The sequence below is a fragment of the Antechinus flavipes genome, chromosome 2 (assembly GCF_016432865.1).
Source record: "Antechinus flavipes isolate AdamAnt ecotype Samford, QLD, Australia chromosome 2, AdamAnt_v2, whole genome shotgun sequence".
NCBI classification, from domain to species: domain Eukaryota; kingdom Metazoa; phylum Chordata; class Mammalia; order Dasyuromorphia; family Dasyuridae; genus Antechinus; species Antechinus flavipes.
In genome coordinates, this window is record NC_067399.1 from 299,839,360 (window position 1) to 299,858,860 (window position 19,501).

General features: G+C 32.4%; 1 protein-coding gene across 1 annotated transcript in view; it reads left to right on the forward strand.

The window, feature by feature from the left end:
* The window catches only part of EML5 (EMAP like 5), a 206,645-nt gene that overhangs the window by 8,932 nt on the left and 178,212 nt on the right, over nucleotides 1–19,501 (forward strand). The window contains 4 exon segments of the mRNA XM_051977455.1: nucleotides 8,570–8,729; nucleotides 14,951–15,049; nucleotides 16,620–16,688; nucleotides 18,523–18,708. Of these exon segments, the coding sequence (XP_051833415.1) occupies nucleotides 8,570–8,729; nucleotides 14,951–15,049; nucleotides 16,620–16,688; nucleotides 18,523–18,708 (514 nt within the window).

Genomic DNA, 19,501 nt, shown 5'->3' on the forward strand with positions numbered 1-19,501 from the left:
TTGATTTGAATTATCTCATTGTTGAAGAGAGCCACATCCATCAGAATTGATCATCATATAGTCTTGTAGTTGCCATGTATAATGATCTCCTAGTTCTGCTCATTTCACTTAGCATCAGTTTATGTAAGTCTTACCAGGCCTCTCTGAAATCAGACATATTTAACATGTATTGGACTACCTGCCATCTAGAGGAGGAGATAGGAAGAAGGGAATAATTTGGACAAAAGGCTTTTGCAAGGGTCAATGTTGAAAAATTACCCATGCATATGTTTTGTAAATAAAAAGTTTTAATAAAAAAGAATTTTGGAATTATTAAAAAATGATTAGAAAGTCCATACCCATTGACTCAGAGATCTTGTTGCTAATGGATAGCCCAGAACAAGGAAAGAAACCCATTTCTACTAAAAGTATACATAATAGCAAAGAAGTGAAAACAAAGTAAGTACTCTTTGAATGGGAAATGACCAAACACATTTTGGTACTTGAATATAATGAAATATGATGATTATGAAAAATTCAGACACGTGAGGATTATATGAACTATAGAAAGTGAAGTCCTCAGGGAAACGACATACAATTGATCAGAAAAATGTAAGTGGAAAGGATAATAAAAACTGACTAATGTATAAATATAATGAATGAGGTTGATCCCTGAAAACAGTTGAGAAAATGTACTTCCTTTATCTCAGAGGTGGCTGATCATAAATGTGGAATATTGCATGTACTGTCAGGTGACTGTCAGTCAATAAGTCAGTAAATGGGCAATCAATAAACATTTATTAAGTGCTTAATTTACCAGATACATACAAACAAGCTTACATACAGGATAAATAAGAAAGCTTTGGAATTAAAGGGGGTTTTAGGAAGGCTTCCTATAGAAGATTGGGACTTAACGCCCAGGAAGTTTAGGTAAAGGTGTAGAGGAAGAGCATTCCAGGTATGTTTAACACAGAGAAAAGGCTCAGAGGTCAAAGATGAAGTGTCTTGTCATTGGAATGGCCAGTAGGCTAGTGTCACTGCGTCAAAGAATATAAGTAAAAGAGTAAGATATAAGAAGGGAAGGGAAGGGAAGGATTAGATTAGGTTATAAAGGGCTCTTCAATGTCAAATGGGATAGAGAGAGACAGAGACACACATACGTTTGGATCTGTATAATAGGGAAATCATTTTAGTGGACAAATGGAAGATGAATTGGAGTGGGAAAGAGATATCTGATAGTCACATCTACCGTGAAATGATGAGGACTTGCAGTGGAGTTGTGTCAGTGTCAAAGGACACTTTTCTTTTCTAATCATAGTTACAAGAGAGAGTTTGTTCTTTAGTCAAGGTGTGGATAAAACCTTCAAACCTCCTTTGAAAAGTAATTTGTGTTTAAGTTTGTTGTACATTTTGTTTGTAATCATAGATGTACTTGTTTTCCCTTTTAGAATGTAAGTTCTTTATGAATAAAGATTATTTCATTATTGTATTCTATCCCCAGTTCCTGGCATTGTACTTGGCACTTAATAAATACTTTTTGCTTGCATTGTTGGATTCTTTTTTGAAATTCCTTGTTATACCTTTGTTTACTACTACCAAGTGCCCTCAGTGAAACTCATTTTTAATACTTAGAAGCTTTAGAGAGAGACAATGACTTGTAGTCATACTGCATTAGGAGTAGACTATTAGTAGTATTAACAAGCTGGACTTATGTTTCTGGGACAACTTTGGTTTATTAAAAGAGCTTTAAAATTTCCCAAAGGTGTCCTAGCCTACTCATCTCTACTTTTTCAATTCTGAGATTGTCTCAGACAAAGTATCTGCTCCAATTATATGTCCAGATGAGCAAGTGCTGGAAAATCTTTTGTTCTAACTGCTTGTTATAATATGGAACATAGATGTTCTTCACTTAGTTTTTTCCTATTTGGAAAATTAGAGCAAGCGCTTTTTAAATAGCTGCATATCTCTTCCAGGAAGTTCTGCAATGTTCTGGGGCTTGATGCAACCAGCATTATGTAATCTACAAACAGGAGCATCTAGAAGGCCTTATCATCCATAAACCTTTCTTCAGCTTTGGTTTTGATCTGCATCTTCTCCATGACTGTGGTGAACAACTTTGGTGAGCATACTTCTCCCCACTTTATGCTTCCCTTGATATTTATAGTCAGAGGGTTGTTTAACAAGGTTCTCTCTCACATATTTTGGGGTGTCTTGAGTGATTTTTGCTACGTTTATGAGAGCAACCTTGTTGAAAGAGAATCTTTAAGATGATGTTTTGCTCTACCAAGTAAATTTTTCTTTGTAATTAGAAATAAGGTTGAACAAGATAGTTTCCAAGGTTCTTTTCAGTTTTAGATCTATAGTACTATGATTCCTTTTAGTACAATGAAATCATGTTTTCTTAACACCTTTTTATCATTTGTATGTTAGTAAATGTATGGTCTACTGTAAATTTCACTTGTAAAAGCCCATTTGTTTCCTATTACTACTTTCATTGAGGATGCTCTTATTTATCTCTTAAGTAATTCTCACTAAAACTACATATGAATAGAGTTTGATAATTGTTGATGTTTTCTTGGTCACCTTTTTTAGTATTATTTTAGTATTAGAACATCTTGAGATGTTCACATATTTGATTTCTTCCCTTATGATCCCTTTTGAATTTACATGTTTAAAATTATGCCACCTACACCACAAGTCTTTTTTATGTAAACTTAGTTTAATCCCACTGTTTTTGTTCTCTTTAGAGCCATTTCTACTTCCTCTATAAAGCAAATCCAAGACTCTGGTGTCAGACTCCCAAGTGTGGTGGCTCTTATGTCCATGATGCCCCTCCAAATTAAACCAATTTATATTTTAATATTCAGTTACTTCAATGTAAAGGTAGGCCTAGAGTAAGCAAAAATATATATATAAAATCATGGTTTAAGAGAAAGAATTGAAAAAGGTCACAATCTTATAGACTAATACTGAACCCCTCCTTTTATGACATGAATACTCTTTGAGAAAATATTGTCTCCTTTTTCAACTAAGAATTTAGTGTACTATAGTTTAGAGTGAGTATAATATTGGAAACACCAGATGTGACAAGTAAAAAATATCTCAAAAATGAAAATGATTATATTTTAGCAGGCAGTAAATGACTAGTTATTGAGTTAGGAGTTATTTCTGAATCAGCAGTGTGTGTAGCATTGACTTGTTGGAGAAAGAATCTCAATAGCACTTCAGAAAAAAAGATAAAAATTGGAAGATGTGACCAATTGTGTTGAAACTGGAAAAAATGGGAAATGAATAAAAGAAAAGAAATTTACCTAGACTAATTTCATTTTCTAAGGAAATTTAAATGATGTAAATCAGTTGCCCTAATTAGGAGACCAAAAGAATCTAGAATCCTTGTTAGCACAGAATTATATCTCCTTGCTAGCCAAGGATACCCTAGATTTGCAAGTCTGTTTGTGCAAAATCTAAAGGATAAAGATGATGCAAGATCAAAATGGTATGAACCAATAGAGGGGAAAAAAAAACTTCATAGAAAACTTGGGTAAAAACTTAATGAAATAGATTATACCAACACCAAGGATGAAACTGGAAGGACAATGGATGACAAATGTAAAAAAATCATTGTTTTCTAATAAGCTCTTTTCTTTATCAATGAGAGGGAAGCCAACACATATGCCACATCCCTAAAGAAAATGGAATTGGCAGGAATAATTGGACAAAACCTAGGATAGAGTGAGAATAATGCATGTTAGAGGTGACAAAATTTTGAGGGCAATGAGAAATGAATTTTCAAAGTGTCTGAAAGAGGGGAAGATACCATAGGTTTAGGAAAAGAATTTGAACCTGTTATTACCAAAAAATGTGACTGAGAAAATATCACTATTTTTAAGCCTATATGTTTATTTTTTTTAGCTCTATAAAGCATTCATGAGCATACCCTTCTTCTCATTTTATTTATATATATATAAATAAAATGTTCAGTCAATTGGGCTTTTGTTTTAAGTTCTTACTTTAGGTGTCAGATACTATTCTAGGACCTGAGAATACAATGACAAAAATGAAATTCTCCCTGTCCTCAAAAAGTTTGTATTCTATCAGAGATGACAACACACATACACACACACACAAATGTGTCCATATCTTTGTGAAGTATGAGACAGGTAGGCTATGTATGTAAATAATAAATGTGCATGGGTTTGTGTATATTTATGTGCTCATACACACATACCTGTACACACACAAATACACAAATATGTGCATGCATGTGTATAACACACATGCACCCCTATACATTTATTTTGAGAACATGATTTATGAAAGTATGAGAAAGAAACTCTCAGAAGTGTTATTTTACAGCAGACCTCATTTTTAAAGTAATCCAAGTAACTGAATAAAGAGTCTTACTGTGCTTAACTGTTAAAACAAAATTTAATTTGATAGAGCAAAATGCCACCTTGAAGCTGATCTTTCAGTGTGTCCTATGTCTATGTCAAAGTCATCTAAGATTTCTTGGAAAAAAAAAAAACCAAGGAGCTTTATTCAACTCTCTGACTATCGTTATTAAGGTTGGCACAAGACAGGGAGATGTATGTTTTGTATGCTGTTTATAGGGATGCTCAGTACATATTCCAAATGTAAGTGGGATTCCCTGAAGATGGTAAACTTCTAGAGATGATCCTGCCTATAGATGATGTTGTACTGACAACATTGAACTTTTGATCTTGCTGCCTGACTCACTTACCTTCATACCCTTGCCTATAGGCATCTTTTATTGCTTCTACATGAGAGAGGATAGTGCAGGGGAAAAAGAGCAATGGATTTGGTAACAGAGAATCCCAGGGAATTGTACTAGATGACTTATGTGGTCCTGTGGTCCTTTTTAGCACTAAATCTGTTGTGCACTATTGCAGTTTACTCTTGCCCGTTTTTCTCTATTGTCCTCTGCAGTGATCCTCACAACTTCAGTTATTTAGAGACTATTTTGTGATTTACATTCATTAAATATCATTGAAATGAGGAACTCCCAATTATTAAATATATTCTATGTGCAAAGCACTGCTGAACTTGAGAAACACAAAGACAAAAATAAAGATGGTCTGCTGTAAGGAGCTTACATTATATTTGGGGGGAAATCACACAGTGGGGAGTGGTAGCCAGAGATAGACATGCTAGTCCTAAAAGTTACAGAGTAAACTGAGTGGGTCATTGCGAGAGAGTAGAATGATACATCTCATTCACGTACAATGTCAGAATTGATTTGCTCATGATGTTTATAGTTCCAAAATTGAGAAGAGAGAACCTGTTTGCCTTTGTACAAGTAAGCAGATGTCAAGCAAGAGAAAGCTGGAGAGTAAGGGAGGGAAGGGAAACATAAATTGTGGTTGCCAAAGCTTTGCTACAATAGTAGTTTGAGAGAGAGTCAATAGGTGGGACATCAGTGTCTCAAGGCAGCATTTTCTTTTAAAAGAAGCAAAATGTCTTTCATGGAGAAGCTGGAAGCCCATAAAAAGCACTGTGCCATTCAGCCTGCCATCTTCCTCCTATTGAATTCTAAGCCTTGTTCATTTTCCAGTTATAGTAGATATCCAAATATATTTCACTGGACTAGCTCTGTGGATTGTTCATCCATCTGTACATCATAGCTTAAACAATAGGTTTTTCATCATTTTAGGTCTTTCTTCTTTGTAAGTAGTTAAGGCAAGCTTTGAGTGATTGTCTCTTACTTAGACGGCTTAGCAGTACTGCAGATAGTGTAGTGTCATCCATAGAATTGAATAACTAGAGCCTTCTACTATCTTTGACTTGGACTCTCCTTTGGACCAAGCATAATCAGAAGAGATCTGTTCTGGAGTGCTCTGTATTGAGGGTATTAGGGTATTAGTTTTTAATTTGTCTGTATAAGAGAAAGACAGTAAGATGTAGAAACAGTTTTGGACCTTGTTACCCTTAAAAGGACACCAAGAAAACATAAATCATTATCAACCTACATACATACTTATCCAATTATAGAAAATTATTGTGTGAACTTGTACATCCTTGATAAAGTTAAAAAGAAGAGAGCAAACAAAAGCGTATCTTTAGAATCACACAGTTGACTAACAGATTTAGTAAGTACAAATTTCCATTCTTCTTACAACTTTAAAAAACTTATTCCTTTGAGCAAAATATTATCTTAATGGCCTTCTTCAACAATGTGTCACCTGTGAATATATCCAAATTATATAAGATTCCTTGAAAAATAGAATGATGGAAATTATTTTGTTCAGTTTTCCAAATGTTAGATTTAAGTGAGTTATATAACAGAAATGTGTGCCCCTGAAGGGTGTCTGTCATAGTAGAGATCCATCATAAATTCTTATATAGTCTTGTTGTTCAGTTGTCTGACTCTTAGTGATGCTATTTGGAGTTTTTGTGGCAAAGAATATGTAATGACTTGCCTTTTCCTTCTCTAGCTCATTTTACAGATGAAGAAACTGAGGTAAACTTACAAGTTTGAGCTAGTGACTAGCCCAGGGTCACATAGCTAGTAAACAACTAAAGCTAGATTTGAACTTGGGAAGATGAGTTTTCTGACTCCATATCTGGCACTCTGTCTACTATATCACCTAGGTGCCCCTAGCTCTTGGTAAAACTTAACTGAATTCAACTTTTTGGTAGGTGATATTTGAGTAAATTGCTTTATCTCTCACTTTATTTCCTTAGCCTCTTAAAATGGGTGTAATAACATCTGTTTTACTTACCTTACGGGATTGTTCTGAAAAAAAAAGGGCTTGATAAACCATAGTAATCTACATAGGTGAGAGCTTCTCTTGTTATTGAGAACTCTATTTTGAAGTGCTAGAATTTGATGCTGTAAGAGAAAATGGAGAAAGGAAGAGAGAAAATGCTTGTAAATCAGGAAGGAGAGCTGCTTTGCTAATTCCTTTTAAAATCTGTTAGGCCTTCTCCAAAGTTTGTATTTTAAGAATATTTATAATAATTTCATGGGTTTCTTGTATATTAATTTCTGTATCATATATAAATATCAAAAGTGAATTAGTTGGGCTCATAATTGAATAGAAAGGAAGGAAACAAGCATTTATTAGGCATCTGCTGCATGTCAGTCACTGTGTTTTAAGCACTTTATAAATATTCTCATTTGATCTTCACAGTAATCTTGAGAGATAGGTGCTATTATCCCCATTTGACAGTTGAGTGCTTAACAGATAGGGTTAAATGCAAATAGTGTTTGAGGCTTTGAACTCAGGTCTTCCCTACTCCTATCTACACTGTGTGTAGATATCACAGTGGATAGAGACCTGGAGACAGAAAGATCTGATTCAAATCCAGCTTTAAACACTTATTGGCTGGGTGTCCCTGAGTAACTCACTTAACTTCTATTTGTCTTAATCCATTAAGAGAAGGAAATGACAAATCTTTCCAATAACTTTGCCAAGAAAACCCAACATGATATCAGAGTCAGATGCCAATGAAATGGCTAAATAACTTCCTGACTCCAGGCCTTGTGCTCTATTTCTTGTACCATGTAGCTGCCTCTTAGGAAGGGGAGAATGGCATTATTGGAAAATAACATAATTCTTTAATGATCGCACAATTCCACGGGTACAGGTGGAGAAAGACCCATTTTTAAAATATAAGTATTCCATTAATAGTATTCTATGAATGCAAGTTGAGGAACACTGTCATCTATAAACTATTGAAAATAATTCTCATTTGCGGGAAATGGAGAAACACATGGAAGGTGTGAGTAAGTTGCAACAAATAGTGTATAAAGAATTACTGAAGGAGAACTAGAATAAAGGATATCATGAAAGAAATATATGAACTGAAAAGAAGATGGGCTGGACATTTGAGAGTGAAGGATAACTGATGCACAGCCCTTATGTCACGCTATTATTCTTAAGATGCCAAAAGAAAATGAAGATGACCGTTAGCACACTGAGTGATCTCCTTTCAGTGAACTTATTACAGGAAGACATGCATGAAATGGACAGGAATGAATTATTTTTAATTTGTAAGAACAAATATGCATTCCAATGATATCAAGATGCCAAATTACATATTTGAGGTTGTCATTTCACTGTATGTATTACTAGAAGAACGCTTCATTACTTTCAAGGATTTACAATTTTGTTGATATGGGTACTGCTTCTTCTAGTACTGTTTGTAGTTCGTATACAACTTAATAGAATGATTATTTCAAAAATGAATCATCTTGCAGCCACATCTGGATGAGCCATTTCAAAGTTAGCTAAATAAGTCATCTTATCACTCATACTTGAAAATTTTCTAGTTTAATGGTACCTACTTGAGTTTGTGTTCTTGTTGGCTTAACTTTTAAGATCATCTACTTTCATCCCACAATTAGGCTTCAGAATAGGATTTTAGTGGACAATTATTATGATAACCTGATAAAATTATTAATGTCTTGTAAGTACCTAAGCAGAAGTGCATAAAAATGTGTCTAATATATTTCTATCAAAGTTCTTTTAAATAAATATATTTTAAATATTCTATGCAGACTACAGACAATAAAATATATTAGGGAAGTTATTTAAAGGTTTTTTTGTTTGTTTTTTTGGGAGGGCAGCCTTGCATTGCATCCTGAACGAGTGTTGGTGGCAACTGGACAAGTTGGGAAAGAACCGTATATCTGTGTTTGGGACTCATATACGGTGCAAACTGTATCAGTGCTTAAGGATATTCATACACATGGCATAGCTTGCTTATCATTCGACTTGGAAGGGCAAGTATGTGGTCTTTTTTTTTCTAAATAATGTTAAATATTCTAATAATATTCTAAATAAATATGTATTATAAGGAATAATTAGATGTTGTTAATTATGTTAGAAATACTTAAGTTTCGGAAATAATTGAAAAACTTTTGTTTATTAAAATGTAATAGTTGAACATTGCAAGTAATTAGATCTTTTGTTTAGTTGAACAAGCCTGATTTGTTCTTGATGACTAAACAATTTACTTTCAAAGTCATTACTGATTCAGCACTAGTACAATATCACCTGATCATTAGCAATAAAAATGTGATGGATGTTTATTGCCAAATAACACATAGAAAATTAGAGTAAATGGGAAAAAATCTTAAAGTTAGTTTTTTATAAGTTGAATTATACTGATTATAGTTTTTTAGAATTTCAAAAGGCAAATGAGTTTTGAGGTTTTTTTTTTTTTTCCCCACAAAAAGTATGGGATGGATACTTTAAGAAGAGTCTTTTTTCTGGTACTTCTATATGATAGAATGGGAAATCTGTTTCATATTGGGAAATCTTAGAAGGGGAAAGCTGTTTTATTTAATATGCAAAGTTAATAAAATAAGAGTAAAATCCTCATTGACTAAATGTCCCTAAAATGTTAGTTATGTTTAATAAACAAGGAATTGAGGAAGAACAAAAAAGTTTTGGCAGAGTTTTAGCACACTGCCTGGCCCATTGTAGGTACTTACTAAATGTTTATTTAAGTGAATTGTTTTACTTTGTCAGATTTTAAAAGGATAATTGATTGCTGATAAATATTGATTTTCTTGTTCTGGCTATGCTGCAAATATTATTTTAAAAGTATAAGAAAGTAATAAACTTTACTCTTAAAATCATCTTAAGCTTCTTAATTTGCTTTTAAAATTAGCTACATACTGCGAGATATTCCAAAAATTAATTCCCATACATGCCAATTCTTCAAAAATATCAAACTAACAGAAATTATTTTATATAAAATATATACATATATTATATATAATATGCATAAATTTTTATTTTTTATATAAAATATTGAATCAGATCCTCTTTGTCTAGCTGATTGTAGATCATAAAAATTTATTATAAGGAGTCTTTCTCTTTTTTTTCCTTTTAGAAATCCAATATAACTTTCCAATATTTTTCCTGGAAATTTTTTTTAAAGATTTGTTATTTTGATGAATGGTGTGCTAAGTTCGATTCCCAATAAGTCAGAAGTGGTAGTATAGAAATAACTCCTTATTTCTTAAAAAGCTTTCTTGGCTTCCATTTTAAAGTAAGATGCATTATAGAAGTTTAGTAACCTAATGAATTTTATTTGCAAACATTTTTTAAAAATAAGTTTTATTGATGCATTTCATTTTATGGCAACATCACTTTTAAATACATACATCACCTTACTCCAATTTAATATTTATTTGCAACAAAGAAAAATAATTAAGTAAAAATGACAAATAGTATGATCTATCTGATAATAGGTATAGCAGTCTTTTCTTATAGTCCTTTGACTTCTGCTGAGAGAAGATATGTATTCCAGTTTTGTTAGTACTTTTATTGGTTTCAAGTACTAAGAGTTTGGCTTTCTTTTTAGTAGTCTTTTCATGTACAATACTGTAATCATCTTGTTGTTATTGTTGTTGAGTTATTCAACTGTATTATACTCTTCATGATCCAGTAGATCAAAACATGCTTTATGGTCCACTATCTCAAAATCTTCTCAGGTTTATATTCATTGTTTGTATTATACTATATCCATCTTATCCTCTGCTATCCCTTTTCTTTTTCTTGTTTTGTCTTTCCAAACATCATGGTCTTTTAGTGAGTTCTATCTTCTCATTATTTGTAGTCAGAGCACTTAATTTTCTATTTATTTAACTTTTGAATTCATACAAATATTTCCATGCTTCTTCAAATTCTTTTTATTCATTATCTTTTATCTGTTATTCCATGACATTAAAACATCACAATTCAGACATTTCCTACTAGATGGCCACCAATTTAGTTTCTGGTTTTTGCAATCTTGAAAATCTTATATGGAGCGAGCTAGAAAGATTTGTTAAAATATCTTTGAGATGGTTGGACTAGGCTATCTCTAGTACTATGAACCTAAACTGGGTATAGAGCCACTGTAGAAACCTAAGTTCACACACACCCTTGCTACTCTTAACCCTAATTTGGTATCTGAATGCTTTCCTTAGCTCTACTTTGACTCTAAATGGACTTAGGTAAATCCTTTTCCCTTCTATGAGTCTCATTTTCTTCTTTCTTCATGGAAAAATAATAATTCCTATCTTGTATGTTTTGGAAATTTCTGAAAGCATTATGAAAATATGAAATATTGTACAAATGGAATATACCAGTACTGATCCCATGTGACCCAACTGTTCTCTTTTAAGTACCATGAATGCTGTGATTATATGGGCTTCTCTTGGAATTTGTTTTTAGTTTGTCATTTATCTGAATTTGACCATGTAATATCCTTTCTACTCTAGGATATGAGAATGATGTTTATACAAGGTCCATCTTCAAACTGAGGGTCATAATGTATATTCTGTGAAAGTTGTGTTTCCACTTTTTCCAACAAAGTTCTCTCATAAACTAAGACTTTAGTGTAACTAGATGAAATTTAGTTATTTTAGTACATCTAAAGAAGCTATTGGTGATGAGACACACCTAGCTGTTGAAAGAGCAGACTTGGATTCAGGTCTTATTTCTACTTTTAGCAATTGTGTAACTCTAAGCAAGTAACTACCCTTCTCTGGACTTCAGTTTCCTCCTCTGTAATTTGAGGAGGTTAGTTCAAGGTCAAATCTTAATTTGAGGTATATGAAATAATTTTTTCACTTTTGGATAATTGTATTTCAATATAATTGATAGTCTTTCTAATTCCATGGTCCAGGCTTTATCAAAAGCACAAAAGGTCTAGGACCTCTGGACTACTTAATCACTAAAATCCCTTGCAATTAGCAATTTTGTAATCTTACAGAGGTCGTTTCTTTAAACCTTTAATAAGCAAGAGGTAGCTTGCTGTACCCAAAGGCGAACAGTGAGTCCCTGTACTCTATCTGCTAAAATTTGGAAAACAAAAATTGAAATAAAGACTCTGCATCTAACTAGTTATATGAATTTTATTTAACACATATATAAACACATTTCTTTGGTCAGCAAAAATGTTTTAACTATATACTGCATCCCCCTCTACCTTGAGACATAAAGAAAAATACATTAGAAAGAAGTATAGTCTATGTAAAAAAAATTTCCTCATTGGCCATGAGCCCAAAATATTTGTTTCATTTTGAGGCTGCTCTGTTGGAGGTGGATAGCATATTTTATCATTAGTCCTCTGGAATTGTGGTTAGTCATTACACTAACCAGACCTTTTGTTGTTTGCCTCTACCATATTGTTGTTAATGATTAAAATTGTTCTCTTCACTTCACTGGGCATGAGGTCATAAAAAATTTCCCCCAAAAATGGTTCTCTGGAACCATCCCCTTTGTAATTTTTTTTTACAAAACAGTAATATTCTATTACATTTGTATATTTGTTTGTCTATTTGTTTGTCTATCCCCAAATTATGGGCACTACCTAGATGTACATTTTTTGGCCACCTGAAAAGAGCCCTGGAATTACTTCTAGCCTTGACACAGCTTCTCTCTGGTCATTGGAATGGTGGGCTCCTGTCTGGGCTCATGCCTCTGTATCCACAGACAATGGTCTGTCAATTTCCTTCTGCCAATCTTGACTTGAACAAAGGAATCACTGTAATGTGTTCTGTATTTCCCCATCAGGACTGGTATATTTTCTAGATGTCTTTGGAGGAACCATGGATGAGAACTTATTCATATTCCCAGTGTTTGTTCCATTTAAAAATGTTTTGGCAAAATACTTCATATCTCTGTACCTAGTTTCCTTATCAGTAAAATGAAAGGATCAAACTGTATCATCTCTTTAAGGTTCTTTTCATCTTAATCTATGGTCTTAAATTGTAAAGGCCTATATTTGCTGGGAGAAGATCATTTCTATGTAAGATGAGGATAGCAATGAAAGTGAAGCCTGGAGAAGTTTACTTTTTGACTTCTGCAGGACCAGCAAGTCAGATTGAGCCAGAGTTAGAATTCACATATAATTCACATAGCTTGACATCATTTAGCCTAAACTTTATTTAAATTCAGAATTTGCTGTTGGTCCATAGTGTGAAGCTGAAAAATTAGTCGTTTGTGTATTTTTTAAAAGCTTGTTTTCAATGTGATTGAAACACTGGAAAGATGATGGCATGTTAGAAACCAATGGAGCCTGGTTTCCACATTAATACCCTATTGAAACCCTAGAAATGCAGCAGAAGAAACAATGAAAAAACCCAGGGAAAATCACTCTATTTATTCTGGGTATACAAAAAGACCACCAACTAGCATTCTGCAAAACAGAGCAAGGAGAAGCTAGGTTACATAGTCAAAATATAATGCACCCAATCTGAAAGCAGGAGAGAAGGCCGGAGTGGAGTTAATTGTTTAGGGTAACCCATAATTCACTTTTGAAACAGGAGATGAGTATTCAACTGCAGTGAGAAGCAGCCTAGTGGGTTCTTCCCCATCTGTAGCAGCCGGTAGGGACAATATTTAGAAGTCTGTACTTAACCTAGCATTCAGGCAATCTGGCTTTGATGTAGAGACAAAGATATATGATTCTAGCAGAACATGGGGTCTACCCATGTCTTAGACAACAGTAGATCAGGCAGGATTTACCTATTATCAATGAAAGGTCATTTTTCATTTGAGACAGTAAAAAGTTTATTTTTATTTAATTTAGATTTTATAAACATGTAAGCTGAATATTTTGGGCAGAGAAATTTGTTTTGAGTTGTTATGATTTGATATCTACATTTTTAATTTTTTTATTTTTTTGCTGAGGCAAAAAAAGTGATTTGCCCAGGGGTTACACAGCTAAGAAGTATGCTATGTGTCTGAGGCCAGATTTGACTTCAGGGCTAGTACACTTTCTATTGCGCCATCTTGCTATCCCTATTGATAAATAGTTAATGAATGAGTAAAATCCTATCAGCTTTTTTTGTTATAAGGATTATTTAGGAAATCATCATTACAGTCATTCTAGTTTACAAACTTTAAAGGTGATATTTTAAAAATGTGACTTGTATGAAATACAACAAAAAATTTAAGTTAAATTTAGATTTTGTTATAATAGACTGGAGAGGGTTTGAATTAGTTTGCTGTTATTTCTTCTGTAGAAGATGAATTAAAAATATGTGAGGGATGCTGGACAGAAAAGAGTCATTGCCTTCATGAACTCATTCTAATGGGGGAAACGGCATATTTTGGGAAAGATAGGGAGCATCTGAACAGGGAATTCACAGGAATTGTAAGCGAGAAAGCAGCAACGTTTTTTTCTATTTTACTCTTCATTGTGAAGAGTATTTGTTAGCATCTTTCTCTTGGGTTTAGTAGGAAAGAAAATTGAAAAAAAAGATTAAAAATAAATTTTAAAAATCCATTTGGGGGATAGTAGCAATTGGCCCTGGGGTCAGGAAGATCTGAATTTAAATTCATCCTTACACACTTACTTAACTTCTGTTACCTCTCAAAAAAACTCCTTTATTTAGAATTTTTGTTTGTTTTATGAATACATAGATGATTAAAAGTTGGTAGTATTTCTCAAATATGTATATTTTCATCGTGTGTAAATGTTACTATTATTAGTAATTTTAAAACTACTCTGCTAATTCATTTTTCTCAAATGATATCATTTAACAGTCTAAAATAAAGATTTTTCTAAAATATCTACAAACTTTTTTTTAAAATAGTTTCTTTGAAAAATGTAGATAAGGAAGGTAGGTGACGTAGTAGATAGTGCACATAGAGATCTAAGGAAGAAAGACCTTCAAGTGTGATCTCTGACATTTTATAGGTGTATGCCTTAAGGAAACTAAAGCAAAAAAAGGTTAAGTGATTTGACTCTCTGAAAAATGGGGATAATAATAGTATCTACCTTCAAGGGTTGTTGTAAGGATTATATGAGATCATTGTAAAGCACAGTGCCTGGCACATAAGTATCATATAAATATTAATACTTGTTATGATAATATCAGTTCAATTCATTCAAGCCCAAAGTTGATTTCTTTGGGACAAAAAAGTCATATGTAAAATGTTTGCTATGTACATATTTCTATTACTTTATTCATTTTTCTCTTTAACTCACTGAAAATGGTCAGCGCTTAGTATCTGTTGGACTGGATTCAAAAAATGCAATATGTGTTTGGGATTGGAGAAAAGGAAAAATGTTATCTATGGCTCCTGGACATACAGACAGAGTAAGTATTCTCCAATGTAATTCTTGATTTTGGGGGCATTGAGTTTTATTCTTTATTGTATTATTGTAATGAATAAAAACTCTTTAATTAGAAATCTAATTTTAGAACAAATGGGGAAAACAGTTTTGGAACAGAAGTGTATTTCTCACATTGGAGCTAGATAAGTGTAAGATCTTTTTGGAGAAAAAACCTATATAGATAAATTTCAGGAGACTAAGAATGTGTCTGTGGTCATTGATGCCAGATCGAGTAATGAATTGAATTTAATGCATCTCAAAATAGATATATTTAATGAAATTTTAGGTGAAAAGCATATTGCTCATGAAAATTTTAAACATGTATTAGAACTGACACTGTGATCCTGGGCAAACCATTTATGGCTAAGTGCCTGTAGGCTAGGCTACAAAACAGTTATTGTTGGAGAGAAGATAGAGAAGTTCCTCACCTAGCGCTCCCTATACAGTGATTAAAAAAAAATTAAATCATGATTACATGTTTTATTAAATACTTAGTCTGATCTTCTTATTGGAAGGCTTTGAGGCTCTAGGCCTTTGAATTAAACACTTGCCACAGAATTTATATACTTCACTTGCTTAATTAATAAATTTTATTGATATCTTGAGTTTTTTGAATATCACAATAACTTCTGAAAACATTCATCTTTTTCTTCCAAACTTAATCCTTCCTTATAGCAATGAAAAACAAACAAAAAACACCTGATGTAACCTTCAATGATGTTTTACAATGACCATATTAAACTTTTATTTCTCAGTTGATAGTTCAGATACTTTTGATTTTTGAGTTTTATAATATAGGTTATTATTTGTAAATTGTTTTTAAAATGAGTTTTTAGTTCCCTATTATTTATGAATATAGTATTTTGGGCTTTTTAATATTGGTTAGTAATATTTTTAGATTATGTGTAAAGATGTTGTATGCCAAATAAACAGATAAAATAGTTAAGAGCAGAAAAAAAGGAAATATTTATAAAATTTATTTTCTAAGAAACCCATTTCTCTCTAGAACTACATATTTTCTATATGCTATTTGTTTGATTTAAAATACTTCATATTAATGGGTAAATCATTTAGAGATTCATGGATTTTTAGGAAGAGATGAGACATATACTTTGTAAAAAAAATTTCATTTTCTTTTATCTTTTCATAAAATTTACATGAATAATATGCAGTGTTGAAAGGTAGAGTAATGTGGATAAAGAGCTGATCTCAAAATCAAGAAGACATAGGTTTATTAAGTCAATGTTTCGATACAAATTGACTGTGGGACCCTGGCTAAAGCACTTAACCTCTTTAAGACTATAAGGTACAGATAAGATGCCACCCTCCTTTAGTAGAGATAAATTCTGTGCCAATAGAATCATAGTCTAGTGTTGTAATAAATCATTTGTACCGATCATAGTAACGCCAAATTTTGAAGGTGGAATTAGGTGTTTTTAATGGATAGCATAATATTTAAGGTAGATGGGGTTTTTAGCTTTTGATCATTTTTAATATGAGGCTGAAAATGTTATTAAAGGATGAGTTTAACAACAATTCTTATTTATTTGCAGATATTTGATATTTCTTGGGACTTGTATCAACCAAATAAACTTGTCAGTTGTGGTGTAAAACATATTAAGGTACTCGGTGTCTTTTTTGTTTTTTCCTATCCAATTATATCAATATTATTTTTTCCCTAAAATTAAATTTCATACTGCTGCTTAAATTTTGATAGTCATTTGAAATATGAAAATCCTCACTTTTATTTTTAGAATTTTACATTTGCGGTTCATATATTAATGCCCTTATCAGTGTTTGTTCCAGTGTTTATGAGAAACTTAAAGTCAAAATTGGAGGTAACTTTTTCCTCCAACTAAAGGTAAAGCTGCATGTAGCTTAATTTCCAGGGAACCTCAGAGACCTGCAGGATTCACTTAAGTATCTAGTCTTATTTTTTTTTTTTGTCAGATTCTATTGTGATTCCCCTTCAAGTACACTAATCTCTGCTCCATGTAGTTATAATAAAAAAGAATCTTAGCTTACTGAATTTTGAGGCCAAAACTTTACTCAAAATCTATCAATCATTTGACATTGAATCACTCACTTATCTTCTCTGAGCCTCAGTGTAAATTTATGAATATCATTCATTATTTTAATATTCTGTGTATTTCACATAGGTTAAAAGCTTAATTCCTAATTTATAAATTTATTGTGCCACTAAAGAGAAAATTTTAGGGACTTCTAGATGGCTCAATGGATAGAGCACTGGTCTTAGAGTTAGGAGTTCAAATGCAGCCTCCTAGCAAGTCACTTAATTAACCCCCATTGTCTGGCCAAAAAAAAAAAAAAAAAAAAAAAACAGGAAAAAATTTATTTATTTGCTTATTTTACTTTATTGTTTATGTATTTATTTACTTGTATGAAGTATTAGGAAAGCATATTAAAGTTTTTAGTTCTTACTGAGATGTACAAGCCCATTAAATAACTTAATTTCTTTATAATTTGAATATGATTTTGTGTAAATTTTTTTCAATAAGAATTAAAGTTTAAAATTTTATTTATCCTTTCAAATCTTTTCCATTCTTTCCTGTTTTCCTCTATGCAAGCTATTTATTAAATTTACTAATCTTATATTATTTCTAAAAAATCAGGGTTACAGATAGTTTCCTTGGCGTGCAAAAGAACTACACAGATTATTTCTAACAAGTTTTTAAAGATTTCAAGGGAAAGGAATTTCAAATTTTAGGGAGCCTATAATTGGAAATAATGGCTCTGCTCAACCAGAAAACTGCATCTAGGATAGATACTTATTGTCACTACGACAGAATTCTAGATTATATGAATTCTATCTAATGTTCTTTTTGTTGTTGTTCCTCATGTAGATGGATAATCTATACCTTTATTCAGGAACCTTTTTATAGGAAAGTTTGGTATGGATTCTATACTTAATGTTTAATATATAAAGTATACAAAATAAGAAAATTACAATTTGTGGTCGTTATAAATATCCTCCAATCATCTAAAAAAAAAAAAGGGAATAACATGGCATAATAGGTAGAGATTTGACCTTGAAATCAGAAAGGGTTGGAAGGACATATGGTTGTGTGATCTTGGTCAAGTCTCTTAACTTCTCTGCTTTAGGTAACCTTTTAAGACTAAATTGTAGGCATAGGATCCACGTGCGGGAACTCCTTTCCTGAGAATTTCCTATAATGAGATTATAAAGTCAAATGCCCTAGTTCTACAGATAAAGAAAAATTTGACCCAAACAATTCTGATGAGTACAGAACACAAACTGACATTAATGATTATTCCAATATTGCAATAGCATTAGAGAATTTCTTAGTCTTGTTTCTTATAGTCCTCTCAACAAGCCTTCATCATGCACATATTTCATAAACTGGATATAAATTTTTGTAAAATATAATTTCTAAAAATTACTTTCTAATTTGCATTTGTTCTATATCTTTATAGTTCTGGAGTTTGTGTGGAAATTCTTTGACTCCAAAGCGAGGTGTCTTTGGTAAGGCCGGTGATCTTCAGACAATACTGTGCCTTGCCTGTGCAAGAGAGGAATTAACATATTCTGGTGCCCTCAATGGGGATGTCTATGTATGGAAAGGAATCAATCTTATACGTACAATACAGGGAGCACATACAGTAAGTATATTTTTGCTATAATTTGCAATTTGGGACGCAGACTGATCTAGTGACAGCTTTATATTCAGATAGTCTTTTTTTTTAATTTTATTTTTTTTAATTTAAATTTTATTTTATTTAATAATAACTTTGCATTGACAGAATCCATGCCAGGGTAATTTTTTACAACATTATCCTTTGCACTCGCTTATGTTTCGTTTTTTCCCCTCCTTCCTTCCACCCCCCCCAAGATGGCAAGCAGTCCTATATATGTTAAATATGTTGCAGTATATCCTAGATACAATACATATTTGCAGAACCGAACAGTTATTCAGATAGTCTTAAATTCAGATCCTGCTTCTGATACATAGTAGGCATGTAACTGCAATAGTTCATTTTCCCTGTAAAATTCTAAAATCTAAGTTGCAGAAAAATTGCCTCTCTTCATTGAAGAGGGAGTTTCTACATTGGGAATTCCTTAATAGATGAAAGCTGAGGTTTGGATATCCCCTTCCTTGTTACCCTTATAAATGTAAGCTTTTTTGAATTGGCTTTTTCTGGTATATTATAATACCAGAATGTTCAAACAGACATTTCTTTGAATATGTCTTTGCATACTGTTGAATATTGGAGCTACTATCAGACCTATTTTGATTTAATAAATTTGCATTTTACCTTTACATTATTTAAATATACTCTGATCTAAAAGTCTTCTTAACTTTGCCTTTATGCTTCTTTCCTTTGGCTAGGAGAAAGGAAGAGAATGGTAGTCTTGTTCTCAGGATCTTGTATGTTCTTGGAGTACTTATATATT